This window comes from Anastrepha ludens, chromosome 4 (genome assembly GCF_028408465.1).
Source record: "Anastrepha ludens isolate Willacy chromosome 4, idAnaLude1.1, whole genome shotgun sequence".
NCBI lineage: Eukaryota > Metazoa > Arthropoda > Insecta > Diptera > Tephritidae > Anastrepha > Anastrepha ludens.
The window spans coordinates 11551757-11575358 of NC_071500.1; the positions used below are offsets into that span (position 1 = coordinate 11551757).

The following is a 23602-nucleotide window of genomic DNA, read 5'->3' on the forward strand; positions in this document are numbered from 1 at the left end:
TTTAAACCTGGAAAATCTACAATCGACCAGATACTCGCAATACGCCAAGTCTTGGAAAAGATCCACGAAAAGAGAATTGACAATTAAGTGATCCGCAAGAGAAAAAAAGTATCTTAATGTCTTAACTGGCTCAAATAAAATGAAAAATGCAACCCCCTTATCCGCTATCAGGTCTTGAACAGAGGCAGGTACCTGTAAATAAAAGAACTGTTGTGCTGGGCACCGCATTGGGGAAGGTACTTGATCGCTTCGCCCACTTTCAATCTGCCCGTTTATTTTTCCGTACTGGATTGTACGACTCATTCATAACGGAGTCGTGTGTTTAACTTCTGGGCCTACCAAAAACTTCCTATGTGAAGTGATCATCAATGGAATTGAATCAGCACAAGGAGGCCCTTTTAGAGGTTAGACGTTACTTCCACTTTCATCCCATTGCTAAAATCAATGCTTTGGTTTTGCCAAAAACTTACCATCTGTGTGGACTGTAGTGTCGAAGTTGTTATGTAAAATTCCTTTCCTCCATTCCTTCCGAGATCGAAAGTAGGTGGCGAAATTCCTGTTGAATGTAACCGTTGGCATTATGTAATCAGTCCTCCCCGAGGTGAACTGAGTTTGTCGCAATAATGACGGGCATGTCCATAAGTTGGTTCCCTCCTGCGACCCGCTTCATTTAACCTAAATGCGCTCATGGTAGCCATCTTCTTGATATATTGATCTACATATGTCTTAAGAGCCTCTCAAGGGCATGATCTGACTGCACCGACCGTTATTTCACAGGCTGATCTTTGTATTCTGCTAAGTAGCTTGATATTGTAATCTCTTCCAGGAGCTTTCTTCCAAACTACCGATCCGTATGTTAAAACTGGTTGTTGTTGTTGTAGCAGTATACTTAACCCTCTGAGTGTAGTGTAGATAACCGATCTCATCTAACGGTAGGCCCAGGAAACTTGCTGTTTCGACAGGTTGGGTTCAGAGTTCCCTCAGGTGTTAGATGAGTGGGTTTGATGGGGCATGTGAAAAGGTGGTTTGTGTCGTGCGGAGTGTCTTCACATGCTGGACATATATTGAGTATGTCGGGGTCAAATGTGAACAGGTAGGAGTTTAACCAGCTACAGGATCCAGAACGTAATTGTGCCAAGTTTACGCGGGTTTCTCGGGGTAGCTGGAGCTATTCATCTGGTATGAATGGTGGTTGGACTCCGATGACGGCATTCGGCAACGGTCGGGTGCTTAAGAGCGTGGTGAGTGTTTCCCGATGAATTTCGTTAATTGTCTGTCTAAACACGGTCTGGTCCATTAGTTGTCGGTAAAATTGGTCGTATAACTGCCTTATACAGCCATAAAGTGTATTTCGGTTGACGACCACATCTTCTTTCCAGCATTCATTTGCAGGCATACAGAGAAATTTCTGCTTTCCTTCCCCATTCTTCAATGTTCATTTTCCAGCTAAGTCTGGAGTTCAAGATTACTCCTAAGTACTTTGTGCTGGACGATACACTTCGTTAATTTTTTGTGATTCAAGCATCGGTTGGCGTTTCAATCGTCTGACTGTACCTCACATAGGTGGATATGGGAACACCAATATCAAACGCGTAAGATATCACTCAAAGCGCGTATTGGGCTCGACTTTACGTAATTGAGAGAGGTACAGAAGTCTGCACTATATGATTTGGAGTTTCTAACTCCGGACACTTTATCGCGGGTGAACCATCGAGATCGATCCCAGAGCCTGACGGGTAAGGGATCAGTGGAAGTCTTCACAAAGGATGGAAGCAGGAAATTTCTGCGATTGACCGATTCTGCGACTTGTTGATTTTCAGCCACGCACGAAGTGGAAATTGTGTGGTATGGTCAGGTAGTGGGACGTCCTTAATACTGCTCGTGGTACTAAAAATTCTAAACACCGTTTTTTGCAACATTAACCTTGTAAATTTCACTGATTTACTTAATTGCGTTCATGCGTACATTTGTATGGATGTACATAAGCGCCAACCATCGGGTGTATGTGTACCTGTGTGTATGCCTACATACATATATTTATTTTGAATTTTGTGCATCTGTCAACACGTTGAATGTCATAACAAAAAGTCATCGATTTTAGAAAAAATCAATCCGTCTTGTCAGCACATTCTTAGCTAATACGCGCATGAACCTCTCTGTTGCCCACTGAAATCTCGGCTAATCCAATGCGCCCGGCTGGCTTGGCTAATCCGTTTTGAGCTTTGTAAAAATCAGTGTCGATTTATGACAAAATGTTAGTATAAAAGCCATTGCAGCAGATCAGTACAATTCTGTCAATGTTGACCAGTGAAAGTGTACACTGTGAGCCGGGGAAAAAACCGAACCTAACAGTTTCGAAAACAACACAACCCAGTGCTGTTTTGGATAATTTTGGTTTGATTTTTGGTGGTTGCTTGATATGGATATGGATATGGAATATTCGTATAGCTTATCGAATCCATTTGGCAATGTATCGACGGTGGCGACTTTGCGTGCTGAGGCAAGGTGCTGTGGACTAAAATTTTTCATTCATATATCGTCGAGTGCATTCTACTCACTAACTAACTGTACACCTTTAGAATGTCATCGGATGTGCGGCTAATCGGTTGGAATGTACCGCCTGAAGAGTTGCGTCATATACCCGATCATTGGCTGAAGTATCCGGAACCACCAGCTTCCATACACTATATGTTGGGCACGCTGTACATATTCTTTACAACCGTGTCGATGGTTGGCAATGGCGTCGTCATATGGGTTTTCTCCGCGTGAGTATTCACAATATTAACTATAGAACTAGAAAAGAAACTAGAAATGAATAGAATGTGAACTTATTTCCATATTTATGGTGTTTCTCTCTTCTTCCAGTGCGAAATCTTTGCGTACACCATCAAATATTCTCGTTATCAATTTGGCCATTTGTGATTTCTTCATGATGATGAAGACACCCGTCTTCATCTATAATAGTTTTCACAGAGGCTTCGCTTTGGGCAATTTCGGCTGTCAGGTATATGGCATACTCGGTGCCTATACAGGAATTGGTGCATCTACGATGAATGCATTCATTGCCTACGACCGTTACAATGTCATCACGAAACCAATGGAAGGCAAAATGACGCATGGCAAGGCGATTATGATGATTATGTTTGTCTATATTTATGCCACGCCGTTCGCTATTGCGTGTGCGACTGAGAGTTTTGGCAGATTTGTGCCAGGTAGGGGAATAGCTTATCTTCTTAATGTTTTATTGTAAGAGTTGTGCAAACTAGTTGTACAAACTAGGCGATAAAAAGGGTGAACAGTTATAAAGAGTGATCAATTTAGAGATATCGAATTTTACAGTCTGTGTCAGAAGAAAATAATCGGTTTTTTTTTGTAACTTCAATATATATTTCATTCTGTTTTTTGCTGCATAAAAGTCCCACTCAAGGGCTACGACGCCAGTGCTAACACAGGTTAGTGTCGTTCGAAACTTTTCCGTAAACGCAACCAAACAAAAATGAGTGAGAAGTATGCGAAGCCTTTTGAGGTGGTATTTTTATGCACGCATTCGAAAGGGCCAAAATTATCTTACGCCGCGGCTGCAAAAGTGATAAAAAAATCAAAAAAGTTTGTTGAGATGTGGAATCAGTGATATAAGGTGTACCAAAATGTTGATGACTTTTCCGATCACGGCTTGAAGCGAGTGACATCAGAAAAGCAGGATAAAGTGATCGTCCAACTTTTTAAGCGGGATCCTTCTTTGAGACTATGCCAAGCACGATCAGTTCTTGGTAAAAAGCAAATAGATGTGAGTATCAACACCATCGAACGTCGACTGAAGGAGGCGAACATATCCTACCGTCCCACACCATCAAAACCACTGCTCTCAGAAAAACACACTGAGAAACAATGAAACAAGAAAATAGCTTCACTGTATTGAACTGGCCTTCCCTCTACCCAGACGCTAACCCCATTGAAAATGTGTGGGGAACAATGAAAACGCATCTAGCCGAAAGGCCAGTCCATGATTTAAAGCAACTCGTGCATCAAGTTCGCAAAATCTGGTCCTCTTTGTCGACGAGCTACGCAGAAAAACTGCTTCAAAGCATGCCGAGAACATGCCAGGCTATACTCGACAACGAAGAAGACTACACGGCTTATTGAGTAATTGCGACTCGTAGCTTTGAACCAACTTTCATGTAAAAAAAATGTAAATATATATCTTTTATACTTCATGAATAATTGCGGTACCTTTTTTCTGACACAGACTGTAAATTGAAACAAAACAACGAGAAATCAAAATGATTGGGAAATCTTAATGACATTCATGAAATGTTGGCCGCAACTGTGCCGTAATTCGACCATCCATAAAAAACCATTTTGAATAACTTGCGATTCTGCAGGACTTTAAGTCGGTTTCGAGTGAATTGCCTAGTAATGTTGGCTTCCGGCACCTCAATCGAAGCTAATTTATCCACAAAGCATTTAGACTTTATATATCCTCACAAATAATAGAAGTACATAAATGTGATATCACACGATCTTGATAGCGAATCCACTGATCCGAGAAGTGAGATAAATTGCTCACTGAAACGACGACGCATTAAATCCAAGTACCGCCCTATTCTTAGAACCAAATGTTGTGGCGATCACAGGCTTCAATTTCCGGCATCAAAACGTCGCCTATCACGGCGCGATAGCATTTACCATTCACTGTTACATTAGCGCCAGCCTCGTCTTTGAAGAAATATGGGCCAATGAGTCCTCGAGCCCATAGGCCGCACCAAACGGTTGTTTCCATAGGATGGCTGTTCTTGAATGGCTTCATATTGCTCTTCAGCCATTTTGCTTATTGACGTAGCCATTAAGCCAGAAATGGGTCTCATCGCTGAGCACCTTAAGTTGGCCTGAGCGCGCGATAAACACTTTTCACAGAGCGTCGATTTTAGTAATACAATTTTACCATTATATATATTTGTAAACGTTGGTGAGACGTAAGTCTTTCCATGATGAAATGTCAATGAATACTGAAAAAATTATGTATTTAGTTTGACAGTAGTCACGCGAGATCTGTCAAAAACCCCTTATTGGGAAGATCTGTCAAAAAACCCTTATTGCCTTCAATCTATTCACCCATTACATACAGGTATAATCCCATTAACATTTTTATACCAGTGCGCACAAGTGCACTAGTGCAGCGGCTCCGACCCTTCCCTAGTGGTACAGTTGTGGCTTGACCAGATTTTCTGAAAAAAAACCTCCATTTAATTTGAGGTGCTTCTTCCGCGAACAACTCTTGTTGGCTTTAGCTCGTCTTGGAACAGCCATACTGTAGTTTATTATTTTATTTTGGGCCCATGGATAGATCCAAGATTCGTCATCTGTTACGATGTCGCAAACGTGCTTTGAAACAACGCGGCTGAGTTTCCCTTGAACATTTCTTTACATTGTCAAATTATTTGGTATTCAATGAGATCGAATATGCTTCACGACCAAATTTTCATTCGACATTTTATGCATGGCAGGTACTACTAAGGACTATCTCCACTGAATATTTTCCTTAAAAAATGTGCAGCCAAAAGTGCATTGAAGATCTTACATGGGAAAGACCTTCCTAACCTCGATCATACAAGTATCATAACAGAGATGCCGGATCAGAATATAATCAGTTCATTAACAGACTATATGATTCCAAAACGTGGACTGGGAGGGCCTTGGGCCCATCCCAGAAGCCTCGAAAGATTCACAGACGGTTCGAAAACAAATACTGGAGTCAGTACGGGAAGTCAGTACGGGGAATCTATGATCCAAGGATGAAAATTTGTGAAGTCGAAACTAGTGTATGAATGCCTTAACAACCTAAACCAACTTAGTGCAACAAATAAAATTGTACTTTACTGGATTCCGGGTGGCTCTGGAATAAAATGGTTATGAAATTGCTGATGAACTCGCTAGGGCGATACCTTCCTGTGGTATCAACTGGGCCGAAGCTAAATGCAGAGTAAATAGTTGGCAGAATACTCAAAGTATTACCCAAGTCACACAAGAGCTGCATCAAGACAAAAGGCTTATAAGGCCTTTTACCCACAATAGGAAGCTGCATGACTTGCGTAAAGTAGACATAAGGGAAATAGTTGGTTTTCTGACAGGTCACTATTACTTAAATTACCATCACTCAAAAATTCACATTGGGAATGAGGAATACGATAGCTAAAAATTTGAAGAGAAAAATTATCCAATAAGAGTGACTCTATCAACCCATTTTTGCGCAGATTTAACAAAACTATTATGGATTTAAGTTTGACAAAAGAGCAGTGCAGAGCAATGCCGATGAATCTGGCTTACTTTGGAAGGCTTACCGAAAGCCTTCCGTCGATAGATGCAAGCAGTTTCTTCGGTGGCATGAAAATATTCTTTTCACAAATGAAAAAATATTCATTGTTGAAGAAGTTTTTAATAAGCAAAACGACAAAACCTCTAAAGATGCAAAATCGTTCCTTCCTAATGGTTTGGTGGGTAGTGTCTTGCAAAGGCGTTCCATCTTTTCATTTCTGTGCGAAGAAGGGGTTAAGACCAAGGCAAAAGTGTACCAGGAGGACGTCTTAGTAGGCCTGGTGAAGCAGATCAGCAGTACTATTTTCAATGGAGAGCATTGGATCTTCCAGCAAGATTCCGCACTAGGCAAAAACTACCCAGTCCGCCCAGCAGTGACTAAAAAACAATATTCCTGGGCTCATAACTGCACAAGAGATGGTCTGTCGCAGACCTCACACAAATTTGAAGAGTCTCAAACAATCTTTGGGTCGAAACTATGAAAACCGTGCGTGCTGCAATAACTGAATGGCCTAATCCTTTAAAGGCTTGTGTAAAAGCAAATGGTGACCATTTCGAATAAAAATCTACAATGGACTTAACTTGTAAAAGAATTTATGGCAGGACTAAGTACATACATATATGCAAAAGTCCGTTCGGATTAAGCTTCGTGAAGCTAATTATTTAAAGGTTGTGGTATCGACACAAAATTGGCCAGCAGTACTTGCAGACGAAAAACACTCCCAACTTGGCGAACTAGAGTAATATTTGTCAATCTTGAAACACGCTCCGCTCCGAGATGTCTCAACTGCTTAATTTAATTGGGAATTTCCTGCATCATCTTTTACACGTTAGAGCCATTGAAACAAAAAGATGTTCAGTACGCCGAGAAGAATTTATTCAGCCATGTCTGTTTGTCCATCTATCTGTCCACCCATCCGTACACACGACAACTCGAATGAGATACATAGGTCTCGTTTGGTCCAAACTGGAGTTTGAGAGTCACACCAAGGCAATCTTTCCTAGTAGGCAGGATTGGAGCAATAGAAAAATTTGCTGGTACATCTGTCTTCACTGGCGGCTCAAAGATGGAATCGGGGGTTTTCTCTAAATCAACCAATTTCTCTATTTCCTTAAAATTCCCGAATACGGCTGGTTCAGACAGAAGTCTTTACGGGCATACAAAATACTTAGTGAACGTGAGCACAAGGAAGATATTAATATTCTTTCGATAGTCAAGCCGCGTTCAAGGCTCTGACGACGCCATGGTGCAGATCCAAATCAGTCAACTCCTGTAAGGACGAGATTAAATATCTTGGGCGTGCAGGTAACATTTCTCTGATCTGCGTTCCAGAACACAGGAGCATAAGGCGAAATCAGCATCCATCTGACTGTTGTTAAAGGGGAATTGCACAAATTATTTCTCAGGAAAGCGCAGAAAAGATTGAGTTCCATTCCTTCGTGTGGTATTGCGAAGACTTTTGGCCCCAGTACAATAGACGGAGGACTCAGAAAGTCCTGGCGACTCCTCGCCATTCAATTTCTAAACTCAGAGCTGTGCTTACCGGTAATTGGATGATCGGCGCACACGCGGGAAAGCTATGTTTACTGTAAATGGAAAGGAGACTGTAAAGGTATAGGAGACTGTAAACGTATCTGTAAATGTCCGCGTTTGGCAGCTAGAAGATTAAGGCTGCCACTGGGTGTTCCTTTCCTCGATAGCCCGGGACAGTGAACCAACCTAAATCCCATAAATCTTCTCCATTACATCAATAGCTCTGGCTGACTGTATATATCTGCCTGTTGGAGGCCTCATAATGGTATCAAAAACGGCGCTTTAGTGCTACTTGGCGAGAGCCAGAGTGGCACTTCCACCATTTCACCTACCCAGATTAGTACTGAAAATTACTAAAATCAAGGTTGGTCTTCATAAATGCAAGCAAAGTTTCGCACGAAACTTAGGCTCTTCTTTTTTCCACTTTTGTGTTAGCAGAATTTTTATAATAACGGCTATACAAGCTATGCAGGCCACAACATAAACTTACCTGAGTGGGCTGACTAATTCAATTGGAAACACATTACAGTCATTAATATAAAAATAATTCCCCAACCCTGCGCGAGCGAAGCTTCACTCTTATTGGGTTTTCACTGTTTGGTTAGTAAAATTAAAGTCAAGTCTCTTAAACTGTTTAGCTTTAACGTATGTACGAGGGGAGTTCAATAAGTACCCGTGTTGGGAATGAAGACACCATTTAAAAAAAAATTTTTTTTTATTTTCAACGTATTTTCTTGCTTTTGTTGTTGTTGTTGAAGTGGTTGATTATTTCCACTGAGATAATCCTAATTAGTGACCAGCACCGTTTCACTACCACCGTCCTCGAATAATGATGTGCTTTTTTTGTTGTTCTAAGTCAAATCAATTTAGTGGAAAAGACTTTCCTTCGCTCCTTCCGCTTGACATCTCCTGCAGAGAGGATTGTAGGGTAGGTTGAGTCTAGCTGCATGATCCCCTACTTTCCAATGGCCTCTAAGCGTCGCAGTGATGCGTGAGATGTTTGGCCGAGAGCATCCTAACAGAACATTCGTCCTCTGGATTTTGTAGTTAGTTGCTTCCATCTTCTTTCGGCTAAAGCGTGGATGCTTTTAATGTGTTGAGTGGGGTGGAGACTGCCACCGCCTCTGCTATTTCTAGTGTGGAACCTTTTCTTGCTAGCTCATCCGCTATCTCATTACCCCGGATGTTCCTGTGACCGGGAACCCCTCTTAGAAATATACACTTCTCCCAACGCACCGGCAATTTTTTAAATTTTTTGTTGGTGGGTTATCGTGGTGAAACAGCACCTTCTTTTTCGCCAAATGTGGCCGTGTCTCTTTCAATTTTTCGTCAAAACATCGTCGCCATGACCTTTCGGACCGATGGTACTGTCTTCGCCTTCATTGGAGCAGATTCATGGATTTCTCCCATTGTTTTGATAGGTGCTTAGTTTCTGGTATGTAATGATGAATCCAGGTTCCAGTGACGGTGATAACTCGACGCAAAAATTGCTTCGAATCTCGCTTAAATTGCTCCAAACACTACTTCGAAGTTAACTGCCGCATCGGCTTGTTGTTGCTTGTGAGCAATCGCGGCATCCATCGGGAAAAAATTCATCGCCAACTTATCATGTAAAACAGTAATTGCCTCTGGCCTCCGTTACTTCGCGCACTTTCGTTCGTCGATCAGCGAGGATCATAACGTGGACATTTGAATGATTTCCATTACCGAATTTTCCATCTACGCGAAAATCACGAAAGTCGTCTTACACGAATAGCTGCCAAATCCAAGCTAACCTATCAATTCTTCTGAAATATGTTTTACCGCCGTTCGATAGATGGCAGCACACGATGCTAACACCAACTACCCTCAGGAGCGCCCTCTGTCATCAAGCGCGTATATTTATTTAACCGCCCTCGTATGACGACATGGCTTAAACAAATTTGCATGTAATCAGCGGAATGGGGCTGTAAGTATTTAACTCGGGTCGGTTCAGGCACAAATTGCCAAACGTATACAACATTTTTCTTATTAATTTGCAAAGGGTACGCTCGAGGCATATGTCCCCTGCACTGCGAGCTTTAAGCGAAATCTGTCTATCACATTTCCTCCACTCTAATGCCACACTCTTGGCATTGATTGCCGTGTCTGCGCCAATGGAATTCGGAATTTGTCAACTTGCAACATTTTCTCTGCCACAGCGCCGATTAAGAGGCACGCAAGCAAAGTACATTGCAAAATGTAATAGCAAATTTAATTAGAATCACTATAAGCCAACCGCAAGAAGTTCAAAGCTATGAAACTATAAAAGCCCTTTACATTCTTTAGTGCCACTCACCATCAAAATTTGCGGCTGTTGGGGCTATGCTGCGCGCGGCGCGATCTCAAGACGTTTTAAACGGCTAAATTAGTGTAAGAATTGTGTTGTGTGGCCGAGAGAGTGGATTTTTTTTTTGTTTCTAAGTTTCTTGGGAGTCGCATAAACGGCAGGTGGGCGCGTCAACGCCAAAACGCTATAGCCAATTTGTAATCACACACAGCATCTATCTATTTGAGCGCCTAAGTAAATCATAACGAAATGACAGTGCTGCCTTGTTGCAATGCCAGCCTAGAGCCTGTGCTGCGGCCTGAAGCGCGGTAAAATATTACTCATGCCCCGCCTGTTGCACGAACGTATTGTGAAAGTTGAATATTTTGTTTTTCATTTACCAGCGTCTCTGGCGAACTACAGTTTCTGGGCTGGAATGTGCCGCCCGATCAGATACAGTACATTCCCGAGCATTGGCTGACGCAGTTGGAGCCACCAGCGTCCTTGCACTACATGTTGGGCATCCTCTACACATTCCTCTTCTTCGCATCGACCATTGGCAATGGACTTGTGCTGTGGGTTTTCATGAGGTATAGACGATTTTGATTTAACAACACATATATGTGTGTATGTGTCGATATATGCAAGGTGGCGCAAAATTAATCATCCTATCGGAAGATTTGACACTTGTGAACTAGACAACTGCAGCACACAAAAATACAACACAAACAATGGACTGCGTAAAGATCAAAATAAGGATTTCTAACTCCTAAATAATTTTTTTTCATTTGTCAAAAAAGTTATTCAAAACCAAACCTGGATGATTATTTTTGTGCCACCTTTTATATACGCGCATGTACATATGTGGATTCCCAACAGCTTCGTTCAGATCAGACCATAATTACAATTGATTTACTAAACGATCTATCACCATTTTTTCTCTTCGATTCCACAGCGCCAAATCCCTGCGCACACCATCGAATATTTTCGTACTGAATTTGGCCTTTCTCGATTTTGTTATGTGTGCAAAAGCGCCGATTTTCATCTACAACAGCTTCCATCGTGGCTTCGCGCTCGGCAATACCTGGTGTCAAATTTTTGCCGCTATCGGCTCATATTCGGGCATTGGTGCGGGCATGTTGAATGCCGCCATCGGCTATGACCGCTACAACGTCATTACAAAGCCAATGAACCGCTCAATGACCATGACCAAGTCCATTATAATGAATTTGCTGATATGGTTGTACTGTACGCCGTGGGTCATAATGCCATTGACAGGATTTTGGGATCGATTCGTACCAGGTATGTGGGCGGGAAGAAAAGTGGAATAAAGAAAATTTGTGTTAAACGCTTGAATGGTTCGCAATTACCAGTACCGATAGGCAGGCGGCAAAGCTCACTAAAGGCATTCAAAGGATAATAAATAATTCATAACAGTGATTATATGTACTTACCTGCATACATATGTAGGTAATGTGCGAGTATGTGTGTGACGTATGTGGACATACACTGCGCTAAATAAGTATAGCGCCAAGCCTTAGTGGCAAATGTTGACCATTTATTTTCTTATTTAATATTAATAATTTTATGAAAATATGGTTCATTCGACTACAAAAACCAAAAAAATTCAAGTCTCACACTTTGTGCAAATTTACAAAAAATTAAAAAAAAAATTTCATCAAATTTTCACACTTTTTAAGTCGAATTTTTAGAAAATTCTCAAGTATACAGCTTCGTTTATCTCCTTCGATTTTGAATCAAATGCAAGTTTCAGGTGGCTCAAAAATAGTTTTTATTTTTAAGGAATTTTTTTTTGCTGGCGGCTTAGTGCATTTTCTCCACATAATGAATGCTCGAGGCAAATGTTACTGAAAAACCTGATAAATTTTTTTTTTTAATTTATATTATTTATATATAATTAAAATTAAATGAGAAAAAAATAAATCGTCACAACTTGTCAATAAGTCCTAGTGCCACGGCGAATCTATTAAAGTTGGTATCCAAGGCGAATTGAGTATCTAAGGTGGCGCCATTAAACAGTTACTTTATTTTTCGCGATTTTGACAAGTCTGACGTCAGCTTCCTTCGCAATACAAAACATATAAACAAAAGTAGGAGAATCACTTGTTTGTGAAAATTCTGTGAATGGCTTGGTAATATTGCGATTTGTGAGATCTAAACTAACCAAACTAATGAAAACGAAGTGCCGTGGGTTAAATTGTGAAAACTCTAATTAAGCGGTTATATACCTTGTGAGCCCGAAAAAATGAACGATTTTCATAATTTTGTTTAAATATGTTTTAGAACTTTTATTCACATTTTGGTGTTTTTATTAAAAAAAATGTTATTACTTATTGTTGATATCGCCCTCCTCCGAAACGCCGTTTTTTAGAAGAGGCTTGCGGTGATCATGGTAGTGCATGAGCAGCTCAACTGAAATCAAAAAAATTAAATGATTATTGTAGAAAAATGTTTTTTAGTGAAAATAAGATAATAGGTAAATAAACCACTCAAAAAAATTTTGTCTCGATATGAGAACCGCTTTGCACCAAAAAAACGATTTTTGAGAGGTAGAAAAATTTAAAAAAAAAATACAATAATTCCAGCGAACTATGCAAATATTTATAAAAAGTGCACCGTTCAGATTTACGAGGTTGTAACTTCGAATAATTAAAAAAAAAAAGTTTATGCAAATCGGTCAAATAGTTTTTGATAAATAATGATCACCGCGATGGAAATTTTCAAAAAACACGACTTCGAGATAATCGCGTCTAAAGTTGTGCGTGCACTTCATTTATGGATAATTTTAATTCAGGTTGCGCGCTTCCACGGTCTGTAACTTTCGTTCTAGTGCTCCGATCTTTATGATTTTTTTAATTTATATTTTTAAGATGATGTACTTTTAGAATATGCCATAAAAGAATTTTCGATTTTTCAGTCCAACACAAGGTATACACATATAACCCCTTAATGTAAATCTTCCAAATGTATTGTAGTTTTAGGCTTTTTTATGCGGAAGACGCCGCGTTTAGAAAGCATGTGTGTGTGCGTATAAATTCTTCGGTTTGGTTGTTTCCATTGCTTTCGCCTACTCTTCTTCTTCACAAACAAGTAATTCGCCTTACTTTTGCTTGTTTATTCATGGGCTCTTACTACACGGCGAATTGGAAAGGCGCAATCTATTTCTCTATCATTCTTGGGTGGTATCGGTAAATCAGCTGTTTTTTTTTTCTTTCGCCGTGTCCATGTGGCTGTCAGCCCAGAATGAAACAAAGCGAATTCATTCTTTGTTTACTAGATTGCCACCGACTTTGGTTTGACAATCAAACGCACAAAACATTGTTTTTGGTCTAGCGCCACCACCTTCAATGAATGCGCCTTGCGTAGTGCCATAGTTTTTTAACGCAGTGTATGTATGTGTAAGAACTGTAATCGAATATGCACTGATGGCAAACTATGTATGTTTGTATGATTTGTTTGTTGTCAGAAACATACATATGTACGTAGATATTCAATGATAAGCGCACTGCCAGTAATTTTGAAATAATTAGAGCTGTAAAAATAGCAGACACCAGTCCAGTCGTCAGCAAAAAGCTACTGAAAAATAGTCATTTAAAGCAAGGTGCATGCAATACTTGGAACGGGTATGACAATACAATCATGCCGTTATGATACACAGCTAAACTGAATCCTTCATCGGGCATCGCTCATCGACAACAAAAGTTCTCGTACTGGTGCAACATTGAGTAAACTGAAAAAAAATTTGCCAAAGTGGATTCTTTTAATCCCCTATAATCCCCTTCGGACTCTATACACAACCAACTTTAACCAACCGACCAACCAAGTACTATGAAGTTATCAAGATGCCAAAATTCACGTGAACCATCATCAAAGTCAAATTGTTTTTTTATTCCGGCAATATCAATAGTTCATAGGGTGTTAAAATTTTAGCATTTAAGTTTTATTCAGAAAATGTACCTATTTTATTAAGAGATCCATATTTCAAGATTCGTTAGTAATTTTTGCATAAACAAAGAAGCGTTTATATATTTATATGGAAACCTGTATCCGCATTTTACCGGTCGACTGCTGCACCGGCATTTCTTAAGCTTTGCGCAGCGTTATGTTTCTTCGCAGAAGGAAGATTTCAAAAATGCCACTATTTCTTCCCTCTGCCACTCCTGCGCAATTCTATGTGGAGGGCCGAAACTATCTAATTCGCTTGCGTAAATATCCAATTGTTCAGCATTTTGTAATTTATTTCGCCAAAATGTCCGAGTCCCATTTTCAATTGATGAGTTCAATTTCAATAAATTCACCAAACGCTCCAACTGCTTATTTGTCGAAATTTTTATTGATCTGGAAAATGTTTAAACTGTTTGTTATTATCTACATATTCACGTTCAGCTTTTCACATTTACTTACAATTTTTCCGCCATAATTTAAAACTTTCACAGCTTCTCCTTGCAAAAATGATAAAATAAAAATGACGAGCGGTTGTCTCACTTTGAGGGGTATAGATACACAATACAGATGATCGTACATAATACAGATGGTAATTGCGCTACCTGGCTCGTTTGCCGACGGTCAGAAGCAGGTTGCCATACTTAATGCGATATTCTTTATGTGGTTGCCGAGAGCCTACCAGTCTCATACATAATAGCGGTATTAGGGTGCATTCACATATGCATTAATTACCGATAAATACACAAAATTTATGTACCAGATTACATGCAAAAATTGACAATCAGCTGTCAATACTGTTGGGAAAGGTTTTTGCTCATAGAAACTATTTTGGTGTAATATTTTGGGGTTTTTGGTTTGTTTAATTATTATTAAGGATAGCTAATTTACAGAGAGAAGGAAAAGAAGAAATCCGAGCGATATCAAAACAAAACAAAAAATTTCGAAATTCAACGATATTTTGCAGTCACTTGCAATTTGCACTTTGTTATACAAAAATTCAATGAGCTATGAAACTGTTTCCTCAGAAAAGCTGTAAAAATGTTGGTTCAAAAGTTGAAAGTTTTGATGAGATTTTGAAAAATAAAAACTCATTCAAATAGGACAAAAACCAAAATTGATTGGGAAAGTTGGGCTCAGAGAAATACTCAGAATCTATGAAACAAGAAACTTAATCTACTAGGAACGCACAATCGTATACGGCTTATTTGGGTGCCAGGACACAGGGGCACGAATTTCGCTATTTAATAGCGGATGTATTGGGAACGTAACTAGAAACGAAATAGCGGACGTATTGGCGAGATAGGCTGCGGCCTCACCTTTAATAGGACCCCTTGCTAGCGTTCTTTGCGAAATTTATTCGAAAGTGTTTTTTTTAGAATTTTTATGCTTCAGATGTGGCGCTTTTTGAATAGCCCTTTGAACGGTGGATTGGCTGGCTGCTAAATTTGCCTTTTCTTGAATTTTTGCTGTTGAATGGGTGGAATTTGTATTTTGCAGGTTTCCTTCGGTGTTAAAGCCATCGCAGTTCTGCCTTTGTAGTTCTTACCATACCAACTTTTGGCCTTGGCCCAATCTTTTTGGCAGTTTGGCGATTTGAAAGCCCCTCTGAGGTCAAGTTATTGTTGGACTTGTTCTTTTTCGCGAGCCGTTAATTATTTCTGCTTTCCCATTTCATTAGAATTAAGAAGTTTTTGACCAAACCCAATGAATGCTTAAAAAATTATCGCTTTTCACAGCCTTAATGCGCAAATAATGTTGGCTAACTGAGCGCCTCTATTCAAGTGAACCTATAAATCAAGCACAGTATTATATTATATTACAGCTGCTGAAGTTCTATTGGTGCGAAATACCGTTATAATACGTTCGCATATAAGTAGATGACGTATTTTTTCGTGCTTAACTACCAATCCGTAATTAAACCGCGCGATTTCCCATAAAAAATGTCTCTCCTAAAATCTGAGATTAAAAAATAGTTCTAGATTATTACCATACTTTTTGACATACAACCCTGTGTTTCCTGTGTAATAGATCATTATTTTTACACGTGTAAAGAAAAGCGTCAAAGTAAAAACTAAATAAAATGGATGCCGGCAAAGAAAACTGGTTTGTAGACATAATTCTAATAAAATGTTTGTTAGGTATTATTAACTATGGATTCATATAACAGAAAAAAGCGTGTATCCTCTTATTATATATATATATACCTATATAATTTTGGCGCGTACACCCTTTTTGGGTGTTTGGCCGAGCTCCTCCTCCAATTTGTGGTGTGCGTCTTGATGTTGTTCGCGTCGTTTACGGATTTCCTCCAACTGTTTATTATTAGCAGCCAATTGCGCAATTAAATTAGCTATTCCTTTTCCTTCTCAATTAGCTATTGTTAATAATAATTAAACAAACGAAAAACATCGAAATATTACATCGAAATAATTTCTATGAAGAAGAATCAAAGGGCATTCATTAAAGGTGGTGGCAAGAGACCAACAACAATGTTCTCTACGTTTGATTGTCAAAGCAAAGTATTGCGAAACTAGAAAACAAATAATGAATTCGCCTTATTTTATTCCGAGCTGACAGCCCCCGGACACGGCGAAAAAAACAAACAAATCAGCTGATTTACCAACACCACCTTTAATGGATTCGCCTTGAGAAAAACCTTTCACAGTAGTATTGAGAGCTGATTGTCAATTTTGCTGGTAATCTGCCATATGTAAACGGGTAAATAAATTTTGTGGATTGATTGGTAATTAATGCATATACGAACGTACTCACACTACAGCCTTCACTTGTATTATCAGAAACCTTTTTGTTACTAGAGATAATCGCGTCTAAAGTTGTGCGTGCACTTCATTTATGGATAATTTTAATTCAGGTTGCGCGCTTCCACGGTCTGTAACTTTCGTTCTAGTGCTCCGATCTTTATGATTTTTTTAATTTATATTTTTAAGATGATGTACTTTTAGAATATGCCATAAAAGAATTTTCGATTTTTCAGTCCAACACAAGGTATACACATATAACCCCTTAATGTAAATCTTCCAAATGTATTGTAGTTTTAGGCTTTTTTATGCGGAAGACGCCGCGTTTAGAAAGCATGTGTGTGTGCGTATAAATTCTTCGGTTTGGTTGTTTCCATTGCTTTCGCCTACTCTTCTTCTTCACAAACAAGTAATTCGCCTTACTTTTGCTTGTTTATTCATGGGCTCTTACTACACGGCGAATTGGAAAGGCGCAATCTATTTCTCTATCATTCTTGGGTGGTATCGGTAAATCAGCTGTTTTTTTTTTCTTTCGCCGTGTCCATGTGGCTGTCAGCCCAGAATGAAACAAAGCGAATTCATTCTTTGTTTACTAGATTGCCACCGACTTTGGTTTGACAATCAAACGCACAAAACATTGTTTTTGGTCTAGCGCCACCACCTTCAATGAATGCGCCTTGCGTAGTGCCATAGTTTTTTAACGCAGTGTATGTATGTGTAAGAACTGTAATCGAATATGCACTGATGGCAAACTATGTATGTTTGTATGATTTGTTTGTTGTCAGAAACATACATATGTACGTAGATATTCAATGATAAGCGCACTGCCAGTAATTTTGAAATAATTAGAGCTGTAAAAATAGCAGACACCAGTCCAGTCGTCAGCAAAAAGCTACTGAAAAATAGTCATTTAAAGCAAGGTGCATGCAATACTTGGAACGGGTATGACAATACAATCATGCCGTAATGATACACAGCTAAACTGAATCCTTCATCGGGCATCGCTCATCGACAACAAAAGTTCTCGTACTGGTGCAACATTGAGTAAACTGAAAAAAAATTTGCCAAAGTGGATTCTTTTAATCCCCTATAATCCCCTTCGGACTCTATACACAACCAACTTTAACCAACCGACCAACCAAGTACTATGAAGTTATCAAGATGCCAAAATTCACGTGAACCATCATCAAAGTCAAATTGTTTTTTTATTCCGGCAATATCAATAGTTCATAGGGTGTTAAAATTTTAGCATTTAAGTTTTATTCAGAAAATGTACCTATTTTATTAAGAGATCCATATTTCAAGATTCGTTAGTAATTTTTGCATAAACAAAGAAGCGTTTATATATTTATATGGAAACCTGTATCCGCATTTTACCGGTCGACTGCTGCACCGGCATTTCTTAAGCTTTGCGCAGCGTTATGTTTCTTCGCAGAAGGAAGATTTCAAAAATGCCACTATTTCTTCCCTCTGCCACTCCTGCGCAATTCTATGTGGAGGGCCGAAACTATCTAATTCGCTTGCGTAAATATCCAATTGTTCAGCATTTTGTAATTTATTTCGCCAAAATGTCCGAGTCCCATTTTCAATTGATGAGTTCAATTTCAATAAATTCACCAAACGCTCCAACTGCTTATTTGTCGAAATTTTTATTGATCTGGAAAATGTTTAAACTGTTTGTTATTATCTACATATTCACGTTCAGCTTTTCACATTTACTTACAATTTTTCCGCCATAATTTAAAACTTTCACAGCTTCTCCTTGCAAAAATGATAAAATAAAAATGACGAGCGGTTGTCTCACTTTGAGGGGTATAGATACACAATACAGATGATCGTACATAATACAGATGGTAATTGCGCTACCTGGCTCGTTTGCCGACGGTCAGAAGCAGGTTGCCATACTTAATGCGATATTCTTTATGTGGTTGCCGAGAGCCTACCAGTCTCATACATAATAGCGGTATTAGGGTGCATTCACATATGCATTAATTACCGATAAATACACAAAATTTATGTACCAGATTACATGCAAAAATTGACAATCAGCTGTCAATACTGTTGGGAAAGGTTTTTGCTCATAGAAACTATTTTGGTGTAATATTTTGGGGTTTTTGGTTTGTTTAATTATTATTAAGGATAGCTAATTTACAGAGAGAAGGAAAAGAAGAAATCCGAGCGATATCAAAACAAAACAAAAAATTTCGAAATTCAACGATATTTTGCAGTCACTTGCAATTTGCACTTTGTTATACAAAAATTCAATGAGCTATGAAACTGTTTCCTCAGAAAAGCTGTAAAAATGTTGGTTCAAAAGTTGAAAGTTTTGATGAGATTTTGAAAAATAAAAACTCATTCAAATAGGACAAAAACCAAAATTGATTGGGAAAGTTGGGCTCAGAGAAATACTCAGAATCTATGAAACAAGAAACTTAATCTACTAGGAACGCACAATCGTATACGGCTTATTTGGGTGCCAGGACACAGGGGCACGAATTTCGCTATTTAATAGCGGATGTATTGGGAACGTAACTAGAAACGAAATAGCGGACGTATTGGCGAGATAGGCTGCGGCCTCACCTTTAATAGGACCCCTTGCTAGCGTTCTTTGCGAAATTTATTCGAAAGTGTTTTTTTTAGAATTTTTATGCTTCAGATGTGGCGCTTTTTGAATAGCCCTTTGAACGGTGGATTGGCTGGCTGCTAAATTTGCCTTTTCTTGAATTTTTGCTGTTGAATGGGTGGAATTTGTATTTTGCAGGTTTCCTTCGGTGTTAAAGCCATCGCAGTTCTGCCTTTGTAGTTCTTACCATACCAACTTTTGGCCTTGGCCCAATCTTTTTGGCAGTTTGGCGATTTGAAAGCCCCTCTGAGGTCAAGTTATTGTTGGACTTGTTCTTTTTCGCGAGCCGTTAATTATTTCTGCTTTCCCATTTCATTAGAATTAAGAAGTTTTTGACCAAACCCAATGAATGCTTAAAAAATTATCGCTTTTCACAGCCTTAATGCGCAAATAATGTTGGCTAACTGAGCGCCTCTATTCAAGTGAACCTATAAATCAAGCACAGTATTATATTATATTACAGCTGCTGAAGTTCTATTGGTGCGAAATACCGTTATAATACGTTCGCATATAAGTAGATGACGTATTTTTTCGTGCTTAACTACCAATCCGTAATTAAACCGCGCGATTTCCCATAAAAAATGTCTCTCCTAAAATCTGAGATTAAAAAATAGTTCTAGATTATTACCATACTTTTTGACATACAACCCTGTGTTTCCTGTGTAATAGATCATTATTTTTACACGTGTAAAGAAAAGCGTCAAAGTAAAAACTAAATAAAATGGATGCCGGCAAAGAAAACTGGTTTGTAGACATAATTCTAATAAAATGTTTGTTAGGTATTATTAACTATGGATTCATATAACAGAAAAAAGCGTGTATCCTCTTATTATATATATATATACCTATATAATTTTGGCGCGTACACCCTTTTTGGGTGTTTGGCCGAGCTCCTCCTCCAATTTGTGGTGTGCGTCTTGATGTTGTTCGCGTCGTTTACGGATTTCCTCCAACTGTTTATTATTAGCAGCCAATTGCGCAATTAAATTAGCTATTCCTTTTCCTTCTCAATTAGCTATTGTTAATAATAATTAAACAAACGAAAAACATCGAAATATTACATCGAAATAATTTCTATGAAGAAGAATCAAAGGGCATTCATTAAAGGTGGTGGCAAGAGACCAACAACAATGTTCTCTACGTTTGATTGTCAAAGCAAAGTATTGCGAAACTAGAAAACAAATAATGAATTCGCCTTATTTTATTCCGAGCTGACAGCCCCCGGACACGGCGAAAAAAACAAACAAATCAGCTGATTTACCAACACCACCTTTAATGGATTCGCCTTGAGAAAAACCTTTCACAGTAGTATTGAGAGCTGATTGTCAATTTTGCTGGTAATCTGCCATATGTAAACGGGTAAATAAATTTTGTGGATTGATTGGTAATTAATGCATATACGAACGTACTCACACTACAGCCTTCACTTGTATTATCAGAAACCTTTTTGTTACTAGAGATAATCGCGTCTAAAGTTGTGCGTGCACTTCATTTATGGATAATTTTAATTCAGGTTGCGCGCTTCCACGGTCTGTAACTTTCGTTCTAGTGCTCCGATCTTTATGATTTTTTTAATTTATATTTTTAAGATGATGTACTTTTAGAATATGCCATAAAAGAATTTTCGATTTTTCAGTCCAACACAAGGTATACACATATAACCCCTTAATGTAAATCTTCCAAATGTATTGTAGTTTTAGGCTTTTTTATGCGGAAGACGCCGCGTTTAGAAAGCATGTGTGTGTGCGTATAAATTCTTCGGTTTGGTTGTTTCCATTGCTTTCGCCTACTCTTCTTCTTCACAAACAAGTAATTCGCCTTACTTTTGCTTGTTTATTCATGGGCTCTTACTACACGGCGAATTGGAAAGGCGCAATCTATTTCTCTATCATTCTTGGGTGGTATCGGTAAATCAGCTGTTTTTTTTTTTCTTTCGCCGTGTCCATGTGGCTGTCAGCCCAGAATGAAACAAAGCGAATTCATTCTTTGTTTACTAGATTGCCACCGACTTTGGTTTGACAATCAAACGCACAAAACATTGTTTTTGGTCTAGCGCCACCACCTTCAATGAATGCGCCTTGCGTAGTGCCATAGTTTTTTAACGCAGTGTATGTATGTGTAAGAACTGTAATCGAATATGCACTGATGGCAAACTATGTATGTTTGTATGATTTGTTTGTTGTCAGAAACATACATATGTACGTAGATATTCAATGATAAGCGCACTGCCAGTAATTTTGAAATAATTAGAGCTGTAAAAATAGCAGACACCAGTCCAGTCGTCAGCAAAAAGCTACTGAAAAATAGTCATTTAAAGCAAGGTGCATGCAATACTTGGAACGGGTATGACAATACAATCATGCCGTAATGATACACAGCTAAACTGAATCCTTCATCGGGCATCGCTCATCGACAACAAAAGTTCTCGTACTGGTGCAACATTGAGTAAACTGAAAAAAAATTTGCCAAAGTGGATTCTTTTAATCCCCTATAATCCCCTTCGGACTCTATACACAACCAACTTTAACCAACCGACCAACCAAGTACTATGAAGTTATCAAGATGCCAAAATTCACGTGAACCATCATCAAAGTCAAATTGTTTTTTTATTCCGGCAATATCAATAGTTCATAGGGTGTTAAAATTTTAGCATTTAAGTTTTATTCAGAAAATGTACCTATTTTATTAAGAGATCCATATTTCAAGATTCGTTAGTAATTTTTGCATAAACAAAGAAGCGTTTATATATTTATATGGAAACCTGTATCCGCATTTTACCGGTCGACTGCTGCACCGGCATTTCTTAAGCTTTGCGCAGCGTTATGTTTCTTCGCAGAAGGAAGATTTCAAAAATGCCACTATTTCTTCCCTCTGCCACTCCTGCGCAATTCTATGTGGAGGGCCGAAACTATCTAATTCGCTTGCGTAAATATCCAATTGTTCAGCATTTTGTAATTTATTTCGCCAAAATGTCCGAGTCCCATTTTCAATTGATGAGTTCAATTTCAATAAATTCACCAAACGCTCCAACTGCTTATTTGTCGAAATTTTTATTGATCTGGAAAATGTTTAAACTGTTTGTTATTATCTACATATTCACGTTCAGCTTTTCACATTTACTTACAATTTTTCCGCCATAATTTAAAACTTTCACAGCTTCTCCTTGCAAAAATGATAAAATAAAAATGACGAGCGGTTGTCTCACTTTGAGGGGTATAGATACACAATACAGATGATCGTACATAATACAGATGGTAATTGCGCTACCTGGCTCGTTTGCCGACGGTCAGAAGCAGGTTGCCATACTTAATGCGATATTCTTTATGTGGTTGCCGAGAGCCTACCAGTCTCATACATAATAGCGGTATTAGGGTGCATTCACATATGCATTAATTACCGATAAATACACAAAATTTATGTACCAGATTACATGCAAAAATTGACAATCAGCTGTCAATACTGTTGGGAAAGGTTTTTGCTCATAGAAACTATTTTGGTGTAATATTTTGGGGTTTTTGGTTTGTTTAATTATTATTAAGGATAGCTAATTTACAGAGAGAAGGAAAAGAAGAAATCCGAGCGATATCAAAACAAAACAAAAAATTTCGAAATTCAACGATATTTTGCAGTCACTTGCAATTTGCACTTTGTTATACAAAAATTCAATGAGCTATGAAACTGTTTCCTCAGAAAAGCTGTAAAAATGTTGGTTCAAAAGTTGAAAGTTTTGATGAGATTTTGAAAAATAAAAACTCATTCAAATAGGACAAAAACCAAAATTGATTGGGAAAGTTGGGCTCAGAGAAATACTCAGAATCTATGAAACAAGAAACTTAATCTACTAGGAACGCACAATCGTATACGGCTTATTTGGGTGCCAGGACACAGGGGCACGAATTTCGCTATTTAATAGCGGATGTATTGGGAACGTAACTAGAAACGAAATAGCGGACGTATTGGCGAGATAGGCTGCGGCCTCACCTTTAATAGGACCCCTTGCTAGCGTTCTTTGCGAAATTTATTCGAAAGTGTTTTTTTTAGAATTTTTATGCTTCAGATGTGGCGCTTTTTGAATAGCCCTTTGAACGGTGGATTGGCTGGCTGCTAAATTTGCCTTTTCT

At 38.7% G+C, this 23602-nt stretch overlaps 1 protein-coding gene across 2 annotated transcripts in view; it reads left to right on the top strand.

The window, feature by feature from the left end:
- The first annotated feature begins 2284 nt into the window (after positions 1-2284).
- LOC128859632 (opsin Rh4) overlaps positions 2285-23602 on the top strand; it is a 72350-nt gene continuing 51032 nt past the window's right edge. The window contains exons 1-3 of one of the 2 annotated variants that reach the window (XM_054096588.1): positions 2285-2505; positions 2580-2765; positions 2866-3212. In XM_054096588.1, coding sequence (XP_053952563.1) covers positions 2420-2505; positions 2580-2765; positions 2866-3212 — 619 coding nt within the window. In that variant the 5' untranslated portion in view covers positions 2285-2419. Of the gene's footprint in view, positions 2506-2579; positions 2766-2865; positions 3213-10164; positions 10463-10537; positions 10724-11088; positions 11436-23602 lie in introns of those variants that run through there. The other variant, XM_054096589.1, reaches the window with a different exon arrangement.